General features: G+C 40.3%; 1 protein-coding gene across 4 annotated transcripts in view; it reads right to left on the bottom strand.

Moving 5' to 3' along the window:
* FAM53A (family with sequence similarity 53 member A) overlaps positions 1-17,249 on the bottom strand; it is a 68,792-nt gene that overhangs the window by 26,804 nt on the left and 24,739 nt on the right. For 3 of the 4 annotated variants that reach the window (XM_079306619.1, XM_079306621.1, XM_079306620.1), the window contains exons 3-4: positions 14,943-14,997; positions 10,446-11,233 (exon numbers count right to left, since the gene is read on the bottom strand). In XM_079306619.1, the coding sequence (XP_079162745.1) occupies positions 10,446-11,233; positions 14,943-14,997 (843 nt within the window). The remainder of the gene's footprint in view (positions 1-10,445; positions 11,234-14,942; positions 14,998-17,249) is intronic. The other variant, XM_079306622.1, reaches the window with a different exon arrangement.

Genomic DNA, 17,249 nt, shown 5'->3' on the forward strand with positions numbered 1-17,249 from the left:
TAAAAATACATAGTCTTTGATATATCAAGGATCCTTCTCATCTAAATCAGTATGAAGCTAGCACTACATACACACCAATACAGCCAAAATATATCACTTGTCCCCTCACTATAATTCATTTTTAATAGACTTTGTTTCATTTTTAATAGATTATAGCTTCATCTGTGATGTCCTAAAATATACTCAACAAGAACTAAGCAAGTAAGAGTTCAGAAGGTAACTCCATAAGATCAATTCATATTGTTTTTGTACCACGATATAAAAAGTTGGCATTTCAAGATTTCACATATTAGATCAAATTATAAACTGGGTATAGAATATTTCTCTAAACCACCCCACTAAAAATACCTGTCAGGTGCTAAAGCTTAGCAGGACCAGGACACCAATTATCCATGATTCATTAGCCATCCCACCAATCTGTTATTGCTTCCTCACATGGAAAGTTCTTAAGGACTGTCATATTCTGAAGCCTGGCAGTCAGAAGATGACTCACTCACTTTGAGACAAAACATGATGACCAAAATATAATGCCTGTTTCATACAGACATTGTAATCACCATTGTATTTGAAAGATGAAAACAAGGAAAAGCAATTCAGCTTCCCTTCCTCTGAGTCCTCCTCATACAAAACTCAAACCACAGGGGTGGCAAGGGGAAGGGAGTGAGGAAAGGAAAAACAAATGCTAAAGTGGTTTTTATAACCAAACCCTTCATAATTTCAAAGCATGTATGACATTAACATGCTGCAGAGTGACCACAGGAAAGCACAGCTTCAGAGAAGATAATGCCTTATACCTTGCACACTGCCATTTGCTTAAGGACATCCCTAAACAACAAAAAAATCAAATAACTGGAGAGTGAACTTAAAATTACACAATAGAGGTTGTGAAAAGAAGTGTTTCACAGTTAGCACATCTTCATAAAATAAAACACAAGAAAACTAAAGCAGCAAGTGATGATGGAGGGTCTGTAATTCAGAACAAAAAAGGATAGTTTTAGTTACTTTTTTTACCTATAGAACTTATTGGACAAAATTAATTCAAGTTACTAAACACTTTATTGGATGGGAAGGAGGAGTCTCAATTACATCCCAGATTCAACAAGAACTGTGAGGAAGTTGAGAAGCAGTAATTTCAACATCTCATTTCATAATTACACATGCCCTTTTCTCTAGCTTTATTCAACTGTAGAATTATCTGAACTGTTAAGTTCAAGAAATTGATAGAGCAAAGACCAATTGCTATCAGACATGCTTTACTTGAGTAGAAAAATTGCAGCCATAAAGGTTCACATGGACAGTTCAAAAGGAAAGTGAATTCCACAGGGCAGTGTCCCTGGTAATTAAATCCACTTGGAGCTGAGTTACATGTTACTTGGATAGAGCCCACAAGTCAGTTCAGCAGCCACACACCATTGACCCCATTGGGATCTTAAGCCCTACAAGATTCATTGTCAACTTGAGTTATGACCTGTCCTGCTCTTCTTATAGGCAGATGTTGGAAGGTTTATAGTGTTTACCTCCTTCTGAAAAAAAAAATGTATTAGATACCATTCTTCATTTTAAGGAACTGTTCTCACTTCCACAAAAATTCATGACAACACATTAAAGAACTAAAAACCACACTTGAGTCTTTGCTCCACCCCAGTAGCAGAGAAAGCTCCTGAAGTTTGCTCCCCAAAGGCCCTTGAAAGTCAGTCATGGCACAAATGTTGTTCCTTAGGCACTGCTCCTACACACATTTTGGTTAAAATTCTCAGCTCTTTGTACAAGAGTACTTCTGTTTTCACCTGGTACAATGCCCGAAATTATTTCAAAAATTAAAGCCTAATTCTGCTATGTTGCTTTGCCAGTTATTAAGCATAATACCCAGTTTTAAAAATAAAAGATTTTCACACGCTTACACTAAGAACCATCTGGTAAGGGATGGAAAATGAACATCAGTTTTGCAACACCACAGTGTTAATAGGAACTGTGTAATTATAGATAAGCCTTTTAACTGATGTTAACAAAGTCACTCTTGAAATAGAAAAATTTAGAGACCTCCTACGTTACTTTCACACAACAGATGTGCAGTTCAGCTATTTAGGATTAGAAGGATGAAAGAGCCATACAACCATGTCTAAAATGACAAATACAACTCAAAACTGATTGTCAGATAGTAACATAACGCCCAGTGGAAAATACAGATTTTTGACAAGGTTAAAAAGCTGTCTTTAAGCTTAAGTCAACTACTTATGCCACAAATGCATACTCTAAAAATAGTTTCCTACTCCCCTGAAAATATCACTGTTAGTTAAACAAGTTCCTGCTCAAACAATGGACACAGCAAGAGACAAGCACTAGATGGCTAAATATGAATAAGAAGTTTAGAAGAATGCTATACTGATTTATAATGGCATAAAATAAAGTTGGGGGGAGGGGTTGTTGTTTTGGTTGTTTGGAGTTTCTTTTAAATATCTGGAGCTGAAGTCCAGCTTTTTATTCTGATGCAATCCATCTTAAAGAATTTTTTTTTTTTTTTTTAAACCAGCGCTTGAGTATTTCTAACTTCAACATCGGAAGAAGCATCTGTATTAACACTTTACAGAGTAGGGTAAATAAAGCTTAAGATGGCTGAAAAAGGTTCACCACTTTCTACACAATATTCATTTCATTAACCTATTTTACTGGAGTACTTTGAAAAGGTTTAAATTAAGAGACCTAACTATCAGGGAAAGGAATAATCTAAGTGTTTGACTGAAAATGGAGATCTAGCTGAACACCTCAGCTGACACTACTCAACTCCTTGAAGCTCTGCAAAAAACTCTCATCCCTGGCTATTATTTCTCAGAGCAAAAAGCTCCTGTTCATGTGTAATTCTCTAACTCATGAAAAAAGAATTCCAGGCCAAAAAAGCAAAGTCATTGATAAATTTCTCACAAAGCAGAGAAGTGTAGCTGGATATAGGCTCCCAGTCTATAGGTACCACTTTTAAAATCTGCTATTCCTCCTCTTGCTCCTGCAGAAGTTGCTTTCATATGGAAACAGACATTTCATGATTTTATTAGCTAGAGGACCAGGAAGAACAAAGTTCTATTTCAATTAAATATTATCATGACAGTAGGAATGAAATCTAAAAATACATGACACTATCTTAAGTGAGTCTGAATGAGTTTTATAGCTTAGGCAAAACAGCCTCTGCATCCCACAAAAGACTCTTTTATCTGCTAAGGAAACCACATCCCTGGAGGCATTTAAAAGGCTGCAGTGGACCAAATACTAGAGAAATATATATTGTGGGAAGTAATCATGCATCAACAGAGGAGGAGACAGGATGATTTAGGACATCTTTCCTCAACCATGATTTCCACAATTGTTTTTTAGAGATTGATAGCCAAACAAATAGTTACTCATACAAAATCTGATTCAAACTGATGCATGCTATTTTTTATTAAATTTGATAATATGGGAGGTTTAATCACACTACATAGCAGATGCATATTGCTTAACTTCAGAGAGGCAAATTCAACATAGTTTAAATCAAATTACTTGGGAATTTATTAAACATCTGCTGCCCAGAGAGGTGCAGAGCTCAGGAATAGCTCTGCTCTTCCAGCAGTGACACAAGTCCTGGGACTGCCACTGGCCACCACTGAAGTTTGCTCAAGAAGTAAAAGCCACAGGAGGAAGCATCTCAAGAAACTGCTCCTATCTTCCACATACCTGCTCCTCTCCAAAGAGAATTTCTTCCTGATCTTAGCAATTCTCTGGCCTCTTAATTGATTTACATCAAACAAATATAGCTCGACCAACCTCTGGCAGATTAAGGCTGACTTGCACTTCATTGTTCAAAATCTTGCAGGCATAGCAGGAGTTTATCTTCACTCTACTGAAGCTTAGAAAACCTGCAAGTATCTTACTGTACTCATTTTCATTCAGACATTTGTCCTCCAAGGCAAGATTACTCTTAAAAAAAATACATTGAAATATTGAAGTTTTTCACCCCCTGCACACAGGGGACACTGCACAGGCAAGGAGTAGAAAAATTTCCTTTGAGGTCCATTGCTCACAATTTATTTCCAGCTATAAATTATGTTTATGTCTAGAATTACACCAAATGGATTTAAACCACTGTTTTACTTAGCTGGGCAATTTTGATACAATGTTGATATTTGAAATACAAATAACATCTTTTGCTTGCTTGGTTTATGATCTCTCACAGAAATTGCCACCACAGGAAGAAAAAAAAAAAAAAAAAAAGCCCAACAAGTCTTCAAAATGTTTTTCAAAGTATAGGTAGGCCAGGATTAGTTGTGTTTTTCAAATGTTAAGTTAAAGACTTGCCTGGTCATAGGTATTGAACTTTAAATAACTAAAATTCTCTTCTTGGTTCAATTGCTTCATTCATAGCTGCTCTTTCTCATCTTAATCTCAGACAAAGGGAAACTACTAGTGTTATACATCTATATTTGCTACCATTTTATTGATCCTACTCAACTCCAGCCCAATCCTCCTGTATTGTATTATTAGTCATCTGTATTGTATTTTCCACAAACCATATTCCAAAACCCAAGGGCATGGAGGGTGCCCTGCAGCACAAGGCACCCACATGTAGTGCAAGGACAACCACCACCCATTTATCTGAGCACTGCTGCACCATCAATGCACCAGTGAATTGCAATGTGTCATGTACAGGCAGCAAAACCAGACCTACATTCTGACAGAGATGCTGTAGAGTACATCTTGCAAGTGAATCACAAGAACTTAAGTGATTACATGCTGCAGTTGTATTAAAGACCTTCCCCAAATCACACTGCACACTGTGCAGGGCACAGAAAAGCCTTTGCTGCCTCCACAAGCAGAAATTACATCTACCCCAAATAACCTGTTTGTTCCCATTTAGACAGGAGGCTACGAGAGAAGCTTTACATAAGCATCTCAAGCTATTTAAAGCAACATGTTTACTATTTCCAGAACACAATCTGAATGAACTTCATGAGCCAGCACTTAACCTACTTTAGCCAGGGCAGCCCTGACTCACAGGGCAGGCACCCTGGGAGCTTAGTGAGGGACTTGATATCACTTCTTTATCTTGCACATGCTAAAACAGCAACCTGGGAGAGAGCTTAATAAAAGGGAGCAGCTCCTTCACTGTACTAATCACAACAAGAATTCAAAGAATCAAGAAGAATGCTTCCACATTGACTTTGCTTAAACTTGGTGAGGTCACAGTATGGCTAATCCATAAACTTGTCCCCATACTAACCATTACAGCAACCTCAAAGGGCAAAAACCAGCCACTGCCTGGTAGTTCTCAGACTGCAACCACACACCATTACCCTGGCTTATAAACCTAAATAAAATAATTAGTATTACAGCTCACACTTGTATCTATTCATGCTGGCTTCTACAAACTGACTCACACGAAGTGAAACAAGTATGTGGATGCAGAGATTGCACAATAGAGATCAGGAGTTACCAGGAAAGTCTCTGTAATAAAAGCAGCAGCCACCTGACCCAAGTTCAGTTGCAACACTGCTGATGTGCTCTGCCCTTTATTAAGTATTGCCTCCTCCTCCCACCCTTCAGGGACACATATCCACCTCCAATATTCACCTCTGCTTTATACAGATTTTTAAACTGCTGTGGAAATCACTACTAACTAGTCCTGCTGCTTATTCTCACATGTAAGTGATACTAATTTTGCTGGTTTGGTCCAAGTTGACATACTCCACTCATTTATTCACACTCACTCCATCAGAAGCCCTTGTTACTATATAGAGCCATTACATCACTGCTATCTGCAGCATAAAGGCAACAGTCATAAAGCAATTTTAGCTCAATTCACTTCGATCCTTAAAGCTATCCAAGTGCTTGCCTGCTAAAGAGCTCAAACTTCAAGGAAGACTAAAATCAAGCATTCAGGTGTTGCAGGTCATGAAGAACTGCTCACAGAAATTAAACAGTTGTGTAACACTGTGGGGGTCCAATATACGTGGTTAAAAAAGATGATTATCAACAGAAAATAGCTCTTCCAGTAGTTGCCAGAGTTTGAACCACTGATGCACACCCTGAAGCCCCCACGATGCACAGTGGCAGGAGCCAGGCCATGCTGGAGGAAGTATCACATTGCACATTCATTGTTCCTGCATCCCTCAAAGCAGCTGCTTTGGTTGGGCAGGGTGCCAGCTGCAGCTTTGGCCTGACCTGGTGTGGCACTGAGGATCTCTCTCAGTACCAAGAAAACCCAGTAGTATAAAATCCAGATGACTTTAAAACACTTCTAAGAAAAGCAGCACCCTGTACTAGGAAATTACAACTTCAGTTCCTGAGTTATTTGACTGTTTAGAGACCCTTAAAACTCTTCATTGTGTCATCTCAGTCTAATGCTAATTAACACATGAAATGCCTCAGGATTGAATCGCTGAAACTACTACTTATGTGGATAAAATCAGGTATTTGGTATTAACTATTTAAACAGACCAAGCACCACTTCACAGAAAACACAAATAGTTTGGGATTTTCAAGTATGATACCAGCATTATTACTTTCTGGAACTTCGTGCCACCACACTGGGGGAGGAGTAACACAAGAATGTTGAACAGCAGAAAGACTTCAAACTACAGTGTGTTGTTTGATCTAAAAGAGAATTAAATCTCACTGTCACAGTAAAACTTGCTTACACACCAAAAAACATGTGCAACCTCTTGGCTGCTCTTTCCTTGTTGCACCTCAGGATCAACTGACATAACTCACAAAACAGAGCACTGGAAAAAACTCTGCACTTTCCACTTCAGCAAAGAAACATTTCTCTCCCCATACTGCAGTTAGCAGTGTAAACACCACCTTGACTCATTCTGTGGCAGCCTCTGAGACAGAGTGGATTTGCTGCAGGAGAGCACAAGCCCAGAGAGGCTCCTGGCCACACACAGGCATCTCCAAACCCCAGGGTGACAGGGTGTCTGCTGCCACTGTCACTGCAGCCAGCTTCTCATTTGGGTGGTTGGGAACAAATGTCCAGAGGGCACAGACACTGTTCTGCCATGCTGCAGCTCCTACAGCTCTTCTTGTGCATAAAACTGAATGGAGAAAGTAATTTTGAGCCTTCAGAGGCTGAAAACAACTATTGTATTTTGTTATCTTTTCCTACAGTCTCTTCCACTTGTTTTTACAGCTGTCTTCATGTCCTAGAAGGTCTGATGTTTCACAAGTTTGTATTTTCAGCCTCTAGTCCAGAAAAAGATCCTTCCAGAATTTAGCACTATGTGAGAGCTAAGCAGGGGTGTACAGCAATCTGCCTGAACACTTTAATCTCTTTCTACATATATGAATCACTTGCTGGATATTAATATAGCATTTTCCATGAGAATTGAAGATATTCCTTCCCAAGAGGGTGTGAAAACCTAAACAAGAGGGGGAGTGCAGTGAAGTGTGAAGGTCTGTGAAAGGATAAAGCAAAGCCAAAGTACATAGAAATAAACAGTTGGAGGTATTCAGAGGTGCCCAATTTCTTAACCTCTTCTAAATAAAGGCACAAATCAGAATACTAAAGATGCAACATTAGAAGCAGCAAGCCACTCTCTGTGAACAAGAACAGAAAACCTTGGAAAAATCTTGCTTTCAGAATTAGACTTTTCATTTTTTTAGCACAAATATTTATCAAATTACTAGAGACCGAAGCAGCAATGGGCAAGTATATTTTCAGAACTCAACTAGCAAAAAAACCCAGTTCAGTAATGAAAAAAAAGCCCAAAACAACCAACACCAAAACAAAAACAAGATGACAAAAACATCAAACCTACTTTCCACCCTCTTCTGCCTCTAAAGATTCACCCTACCACAGCTATTCAAGATCCTCATTCAGATATAACAGCCCTTGCTTCAAGCTAAAGTAAATGAATCACTTAGTGCTGATAAATACTGATTACAGAGAATTCCTTGCTGAGGAGCATTCTGCAACTTTAGCAGGTGTTTGTGCCAACCTCTCAGGACACCAGAGCATTGCAGAAATGTCTGCAGCCCCAAAACTTTCATCCTCAAGTAGTTGTGCCTCCAATATTTGACCCATGGTAAGTTCTCCACAAGCACTATTATCTAACTGCTGACCTGATATTGAGCAACTACTTGGTAAGTTGAGCTTTTCAGGAAGATTTGAGAACATCAAAATATTTGCAGTAAAGCTTAAAACAAAAAACCTTAAAAGTGCTCTTTTCAACAAGAGGTATTTCATAAACTGACTTGGAAGTGAATTGGAAATCACAGAAAAAGTATTTTTGGAAACAATAAGGAGCCATCAAGACATTCAGAAGGTCTTACTGAACTTTCCCTAACAGTAGCCCTGATCTTTCACTGATCTCTATGCAGATACAGGACACCTTGTATGACACTTCAAAACAAGCCTTCTATAGTATTAGCTCATGATACTTTGCACAGCAGTAATTTTGCTTAAGTTTCAAACCATATACATCTGCCAGGATTTAGGGCATGCAGAAAAGGTAATATATGAAGACTCCTAACAATAAAATAGGTAAGCAAGTAGACATTCTAAAAAATTTCATCATATTCTTAGTACCTCTTGGAAACTTAATTCAATTTTTACTTCAAATGTTTCCAGTACCTGCCTAGGTTTTAAACATGTTTTCAGTAAAGTTTAGCATGTTTGGAAATTGATGTATTTTCAAGCTATAGCTTGTACCTTTGATTAAACACACAGTACTATCTTAATAGGAAGATTCTACTGAAATAGTTGGAAAGAAAATATCAGGCCTTGACACTGCAGAATAAACTACTCATCATGAAATCATCACTTCAAAACAGTAGTCAAGTAGTCAAGACTGGTTAAATATTAGTGTCATATACAATTCTGCAGCAAATCTAAACAGCCAAAAAAGCTTCCTACAGTCATAGGATATAACAGGCTTTTTCCATACATACTGCTGTATGGATAATTTAAAACTAAGATCTGAGTAACTGAAGTTATTCAGTAGCCTGAAATATTGCATCTCACCTCCAGAGCCTGAAGAATGCAAGCTCTGAGTCTAGCCAAAAAAGGGGCAGGTTTTACATTTTGCATCAAGAAACCTGCATTAGACCACACAGGCAGTTGAAAGGCAAATCCAGTAATACTTCTGGTCTAGATTAGCAAACTAATCCCAGCAGTGATTAACACAGAGAAACAGGTAAGATCTGATTAGCTAACTAGTAAACTTGCATCTTAGCCAAAACTCAGCACACTGTCTGGTCATACCTAGAACAGAACTAGATACCAGCCTTGTAACTAAACAGATTGTTCTGCCTTACCAGCTTCACCAAAAATGTTGCATTTTTAAAGAGGAAAATCCTTAAAGATATAAAGGAGTTTGATAAAAGTACAAGGGAAGGACAGTTGCCATCACAGACTTTTAGCCAAGTGGATATAATAAATTAGCTACCATCAGATAATTCCAGTATCTTTCTTACTGCTATTTTTCCCATGTATTTTGATGTAAAGCCTACCAACACTGGGGTACCACAAACTGCATGTTTTAGGCAACACTGTCTCCTATCCAGCTTTTCTTTTGCACAGTACATCATATACAGGGATACTGGTGCACAACTATGTCCTTTCCTTACAATTTTACTGCTACTTTTGCAAACTGCCTCCTCACCACTAGTCATAACAGATTACCACACACACCTTCCAAGTCTGGTGTCTACTGAAGGCAGTAGAGTTATCATCACAAGCACAAAGTGTGCTCTAGCCATAATGTTAGATTCAATTTTACATCTTGAACTGTAGCACTCAACTCCATGGACAAAGAAGCTCCAAAAAAATGAGCTGTGTTACATGCATTTGTATTGCATGTAAAATATAGGCATGAACTGAAGTTTTCCAGTTCTTGAATCAGCACCTCTACTTTTATGAGGAGGGAAGTAGAATTCTAAATAACATTCTGGAGTAATGTTAATGGAGCAACAGCTCTCCATTGAGCTAGAGCACCTGCAGTTTCCCTATTAGAATACTATCTCTTTCCAACTGCCTATTAGCAGCTTCTTTAGTTAATCCATTTATACAGGAGTTTGCTTGCTCTCATTTAGCTTTATGGAATTACTCAAACTAAGGGGAGGCTTAATCAAACAGATTGGCACTAAGATAACTCAGAAATCATGGCACTTGGGAATACAATGGTATAAATTCTTTGCTACCATATCTACTCCATTCCCCATGGCATCCTTGCTTGTTGAAAAGCCATTTTTCTGTGACCTCTGCTTTAAGCACTCAATATTAAGTAGAATGGACTTGAAGAACTGGGTTTCACAGGCAAGATCTAAGTTGCTTTAGGGTATAGCGCAAGCAACCTGCTCTCCTGCCCAAGGTGAGAGACACAGGCCACACACAAATCTGCAACAACTACGAGTTACTGTTGATCTAGAGACAGCCTCTCTGCAAGAGCTCCCTTCCCACACCGAGGAAAACAAAATCTCACCCGTGTCATTTTAAAAAAGTCTAACGATGGCCTGCTCCATCGTACGTCCTCCTCCCGTCTGCGCTTCAGCCGGCTCTTCTTCTCGTTGAGCACGCAGGGCTGCGAGCGGCACCGCAGCAGCCCCTGCCGCCGGCTGAGCTCGGGTGTGGAGGTGGGAGTGCTGTTGGCTGAAGGCAAGAGGTTCCCTGTCTCGGTGATGTGCTCCTGGGAGAGGGAGAGGCGGCGCCTTGGGTTAAAGTCACAAGGGCCTCCGGAATTCCAGCGGGTGCCGGAGCCCGTGCTGCCCTCGCTGCTGTCCACAAACCCGCTGCTGGCGGAGGAAGGTCTGGGTACCGGAGAGGTGTTGAAGCTGGTGACGGTGAAGACGTTGTTTAGGGACAGGATGTTCTGCGGCAGGCTGATGCTCGTGCTTCTCTGCAAGGTGGCGCTCCCGTGGCTGTTGCAGCGCTGCAAGGTAGCGCTGCCGCCGCTGTTACAGCGTCTCTTGGACACGGGAGTCCACACCTTGGAGCTGCCGGGCTTCCAGGGCGACCTGCAGCGGGCCAGCTCGTCGGGCTCCGACAGCGAGCGGCAGTGGCGCTTGGTGGGCGGCGCCAGGGGCTGGCCCGAGTTCTCGTTGAGGTTCAGCTCGCTGATCCAGCCCGACACCATGGAGGTGCTGCCGGGCTCGGGCTGCCAGGGCACGCTGCCGGCGCCGAACGGGCACGCCGCGAACGGGTACGCGGAGCTCCCGGCCGCCTCCGGCTGCAGCGGGTAACCCCCGCCCAGAGCCTTCCACGGACTGGCTTCTGAAACAACACAAGAGAGGGGTTACAGGTGCAGAGAGAAAAAACGGTTTGTTCCAAAGCTAGTTCAACGTCAGGCCATCAAAATCGTCACAAGAAGGATGAGCCATATATACCGAGATCTTAATCAAAATTTCACACTAAAAAAAAAAAAGGAGAAAATTCAAAAATGAGCAAAGTATTCCAGGAACCAATCCAGGCATCCCAATGCATAGGTACCCTGTTAATAACTCTTCCTTTATACTGCATAACTGCAGTATGTGTTTTTCAGTGAGCAACAAAATTTCCTAGTGCACAGCACATATCAAAACTAAATCATGTAACAGTGAATAACCTTGGGTACAAACAAAACAGATTAACAATATGAGAAGACATCAGGGAGCTTTTTTTTAGTGCAAAAGCAAGATAATCTCTTCAGACTGGTCTTCTTCACTTATATTTTATGCTTTTCTATTAAGAACACCTTATAAAAGAAAGCTGGCAAACGGTGTTCACATCCTCCGGTCTGAAAAACTTTACTTTAAATTAGAAATAGCAAAAAGTTAAATCAGACTGAAGGGCCTTCCCCCCCCTTACACTCTGAATACAAGAAAAATCCCCAAATCTTAATTTAATTTTTAAAGTATCCCTTAAGAACCTCCTGCAAGTTTTACTGTGAATGCAGACATAGTGCACAACTCCTCATCTGAAGTGGCAATGCTGGGTTAAAAGCAGTCTGCCAGTGCAGCCTCTCACTCTTTTGTGAAGCATTTCTTTGAGAACATTCTGCACATTTTACAGCTGTTCCTCCACATTATACAATGAAGTGTAAGAAGAACTACAGCAGACTTTGGATTTGCAAATTGAAAAGCAGCAAAACTGTTGGCCAGCTAACAGTGCTTCATGCTTGGTTAGAAAATTTGCTAATTTAAACCAATTAGCCAAATAAGTTTCACTTATCTGGGCTTTAAAGAAATTTTTTCCCATACACCTATTTTAAGAACCTAGATAGAGCCTAAACACTGAATACTAATATCTTCTTATGGCTGACTTTCTAAACTAAGTTTTAGAGGATTCAACAGCTAAAAGATTTGCTGAGTAGCTTTAAAAGTTGTAAACCCAAATAGTTGTACATATTCCATGCCCAAAGTATGTCATGGATTATCCTGTTTATTTGGATCTTATTTAAAGAACACCCTATTGTCTCAAAATCATTTAACTGTGCAGACAGCTGGCCTATTCAAACATGTTTTATTAGAATTCCTCTGTCCTTCCTCCTCCATTCTTTCAGATGGGTACAACCACATACTGTGCTTTGCCTTAAGCATGCAAGCTCTTCAAGGCAGGGACCATCCATAATTCAATGCAAGTCAAAGAGCCAACACAATGGGATCCAGCTAATGTTTGAAACTCCCAGCATCTACTGTAGGACAATTTCCTAGCTGGGACTCACCTGATTTTTTTTTAAATTCTTAGGAAGCTTTCTTCCAGGCTAGGAGGATTATTTAAAAGTTTAATGTAAAAAAAAAAAATAATCCAAGAGTTGAATCTGTGCTTTAATTCTCTACATGGCAGAAGCATTTAATTATTTAGTCTGGAAAACAGCTCTAAGATCAGAGTCCAACCATCAAGTTAACTCCACCAAGCCCACTACTAAACCATGTCCCAGGTGCCACATTTACATGTGTTTTAAATACCTGAAGGGATGGTGACTCCACCAGTGCCCTGGGCAGCCAGTTTCAGTACTTGACAAGCCTCCCAATGAAGATTTTTTTCCTAACATCCAATCTAGGTCAATCTCAGTGCAATTTGAGGCCATCTCCTCTTGTCCTGCCACCTGTTATTTGGGAGAAGCCTTTCCCTCATGCTCAAGACAGATCACCTTGTTAGAGATGGAGATCAGGCTGGTCAAGCAGGACCTGCCTTTCACAAAGCCCAGACTGGCAGGACTGTAAGTCCCAGATCCTACTTCTGGCCCTTCTGGCAGATGGGTGTCACATTTGGTGACCTTCAGCCACCTGGGATCTCCCCAGGAGCCAGGACTGCAGGTGAATGATGGAGAGTGGCTCAGTGAGCCCTGAACTCCCTCATCCTCTTGGGGGGATCCCATCCAGCCCCACAGACCTGTGTGGGTCTAAGTGATGCAGCAGATCTCTGACCATTTCCTCTTGGATTTTGGTGCTTCATTCTGCTCCCCATCCCTGTCTGCCACCTCAGAGGGCTGAGTACCCAGAGAACAACTGGTCTTCCTGTTAAAGACTGAGGCAAAGAAGGCATTAAGCAGCTCAGGTTATCATCATCCTTTGTCCCTGTATTCCTCCTTGCATTCAGTAAAGGATGGAGATTCTCCTTAGCCCTCCTTTTGTTGCTGACACATTTATAGAAACATTTTGTGCGTTTTATGGCATTAACCAGATTAGGTTCTTGCTGGACTCTGAGCCTTCTAATTTTCTCCCTGCATAGCTTAACATCCTCATAGTGCTCCTGAGTTGCCTTCCCCTCCCTCCAAAGGTCAACTCTCCTGGCTTTTTTTTCTTAGCCTTGAGCTCCAGCCAAAGCTCTGTTCAATCAGGCCAGTCTTCTTCCCCAGTGGCTCATCTTCCAGCACATGGGATAGCCTTCTCCTGCACTTTAACCTTTCCTCCTGAAAGCACATGCAGCCTTCCTGGACTCCTTTGTCATCCAGGACTGCCTCCCAAGGGATTCTGCCAACACAGGCTGAAGTCTGCCCTCCACAAGTTCAAGGTGGCAGTTCTCCTAATCCCTGCCTCTTTCTTATTCCAAGGAAAAAAGCCCCAGTCACTGTACCCAGGGCAGTCTGATCACCACATCACCACCAATCCTTCCCTGTTCAAAACCAGCAGCCCATCTCCCCTGGCTGAGCTCACTCATCAGCTGCATCAGGGAGTTTTCCTCCAGACAATGCAGGAAGCTCCTAGACTGCTTCCTCTCTGTTGTATTGCATTTCCAGCAGACATCTGCTAAGTTGAACTCCCCCATGACACCAAGGACTAGCAATTGTGAAGCTTCTCCCAGCTGCTTACAGAATATTGTGTCTTCTCCTCATCCTGGTTGGGTGGGCTGTAACAGACTCCCACCAGGATACCTGCCTAGTTGGTAATGCTATTTATAACAAAGCCCCATTTGCCTTTCAAACCTCTCAAATTAAGATTCACATTTTATGAAGAATCCCACTGTGCAAATAACATGCTCAGAGAAAACATAACATGCAAAGTTTCAAGTCCACTCCTTAATACGGCAGTACAAAGTTTACCCATCAATAACTGGAACTATTGTTTTTGTTAGATAAAACTTATTCTAATAGGACCAAGGGGGAATAAAAGCAAGTAATACTTCTGTGAGGGCACTGGACTTCAACTTAGGTTTGCATCATGCTGCATGGTCTATGTGGCAAAGAATATAATAAGGTGTACAAAGATTTATACTAGCTGAGGAATCTGAAGATGCTTAACATGAAAAACAGCAGTGTGCTTCTGTACACCAAGGCAGATATTGGACCAAAAAAAAGTGTTACAAGGGCTTTTTACTATGCAAAGCAGATCACAAGTACAAAACTAACAACCAGCTATTCCCAGTATTGTTCAAAGACCAGCTTAAACCAGCAGGCTCTACAGCAGCATACTCCATCCCCCTCACCTTATTTACAAAAGAAAGGCTGCTTGCTATACCAATTACCTCAGTAAAACACAGCTAAGGTTTCTGAAGAACTTACCATTGATTTCGAAAGGGAACAAGCTGCCACTTTTGTTCAGCTTCTCAGATGAGTACTGAAATCAATCAGAAAAAAAAAGTTTTAACTGTAGAAAGAGTCAGCATTCACTTCAAGGAAACCACATGCAGTTTTTAGTTTTCCTATATGTGCACTGAACAATGGCTTTAAAAAGATGGGGTTTTCCAATGTAACTTGAAATTCCTGAACAGCTGATCTTTATAAATAAGCCTCTGGCACCTAATTATTTGTAATGTTCTCTGATATATTGCTAAGTATCAAACTGTTTCAAGAGTTACAACATCAGCCCATGTGAATAAACTGGAAAATTAAAAGTGATAATTCATCCTTAATGAAAAAGCTTTGATCCAATTCTCATTTCAATAGAGAGGAAATTACAATCTGGCAGTTGGGTTTCCATTTTCAATCTTAAAGTTAGAAGGCAAAACACTTCATCTTCAACTAAGGGACAGGAATAGCTTTATCTAAATTAAAAATACAAGGTCTTGAAGTTCACCACCATGAACACCATTCCAATCAGGCTTTATTAGTATTTTACATTTTCTTATAATCAATGCAGTGAATTTTTTATTTCTTCAAAGTAGAAAAGCCATTAAAAAAAAATCTTTCCTTACTGACTGCTTTTTAAATCTCATCTTATTGGTGGGAAACAACATAATAGCCATTTTTAAAACAAGGTTTGTGTGTAAAGGCCTTCAATTAAGCCTCATCAATAGCATCTGCACAGTAGGACAAGTTTGTAACTGATTTACCTAAAAAATATTACTACAAAGGCATTCTTAATGGTCTAGATTTCTCAGACAAAGCACAGAGCTTGCAATCCAGCCTCCTATAAAGGAGCTATAAATAAGTGGCTCATAGCTCCATCAGCCCACGGGTCATTATTCACTCCCCCACCACCAGCTCAGGAGGGAGAGGAAGATTGCTTCAAAAAACAGCAACACACTTTATGTGAACATTGTTCTTTGTGTATAGCCAAAGAAGATAGCATTGTACATACACTTCCTTTCCAGATACAAAGTCAATTTTTAAACAAACATCCTTGGGCTACAAAGCTTTTTCTTTTTTTTTCTGTACAGCAGCACACAGTGCTAGTGACAACATTATATCCTTGAGCCCCACAGAGACAAACACTGAGCTGTGGTAATATTCCCTTGGTGTTATTGTTTCACAGGTAGGAAATAACAGAACAGATGAAAGGACAGGACAGCAGTGAGGTCTTTAATCTTATTTTTTATCAGTATGTGCATGAGACAAACCATTTCATTTTTACTTTGTAAATGCATCTGAAGATACATCTATAACCTCATTTTAAAGAAGCTACTCTAAGTAAGCAGCAGAACTCCAAGTTAATCTCATTGGATCTGCTGTTAATTGGTGCAATTCAAACCATTTCAAGTCTGCAACCTACCAGTTCTATATAACTCACATTAAAAAAAGTCAGTATCCATCATTTACTTTAATCAGGTACCAGCTTCATGTGAAACACAGGAGCACATTAAGGCAACAGTAGTTACATTTCAGCTGCCCCTGAAGGGGAAATGGACAAATTGAAGACTTAAAGATAAGGTCTCCCAACAAATTCTTCCTTTCCAGCATTCTCCAAATGAAAGGCAATACCAACCTACTCAACTATCAGACTGCAGCTATGGAAAATGTGTTTTTGTAACCTAAGTTCTGAATCAAATCTTACAGCTTATTTATCCTGAGCCAGATGAAAAGGGAAGATGATGAGTTAATATGAGCATAATAGTTAGGGATGTTTAGAAGAGTATTTATTCACACAGGCCAAGACATTCACTGCTTATAAAGAACAGAACCTCAAGGACAATCCTGTGTGGCAGCTGATATTTAGTTTTTACAGTTTTCAGCCAAATGCATCTTTAACTAGGTTGCCTTTATGAACGTCCAAGTTGCTTGACTACCTGTATTTTTAGCACCTTAAAAAGACTTGTCTATCACGTAGAGATTAAACTACTTGATCTTTGACAGCTGCAGAGCACCAAAACCATTTTTCAGAGGACCATGGAAAAAGCTGGATCACATCCACACTGAATATTTGTCCTCCAGAGAACTGCAATGTTCTCTAACTCAAACAGTAACCTTGTCCTTACAGCTATTTCTGACCAGTTTCTGGAGAAGTCAATGCCATGACAAAGCAGACATACTTCCTCTACAACTTGGGATTGTTTATACAGAATCCTGCTCAGCCACAAGAAATCTTTGCTAATTCTTTGGAAATTCAGACCAAAAACCATAAGAACATGACATGAGACATCACATGCTGAA

This window comes from Erithacus rubecula, assembly GCF_903797595.1.
Source record: "Erithacus rubecula genome assembly, chromosome: 5".
NCBI classification, from domain to species: Eukaryota; Metazoa; Chordata; class Aves; order Passeriformes; family Muscicapidae; genus Erithacus; species Erithacus rubecula.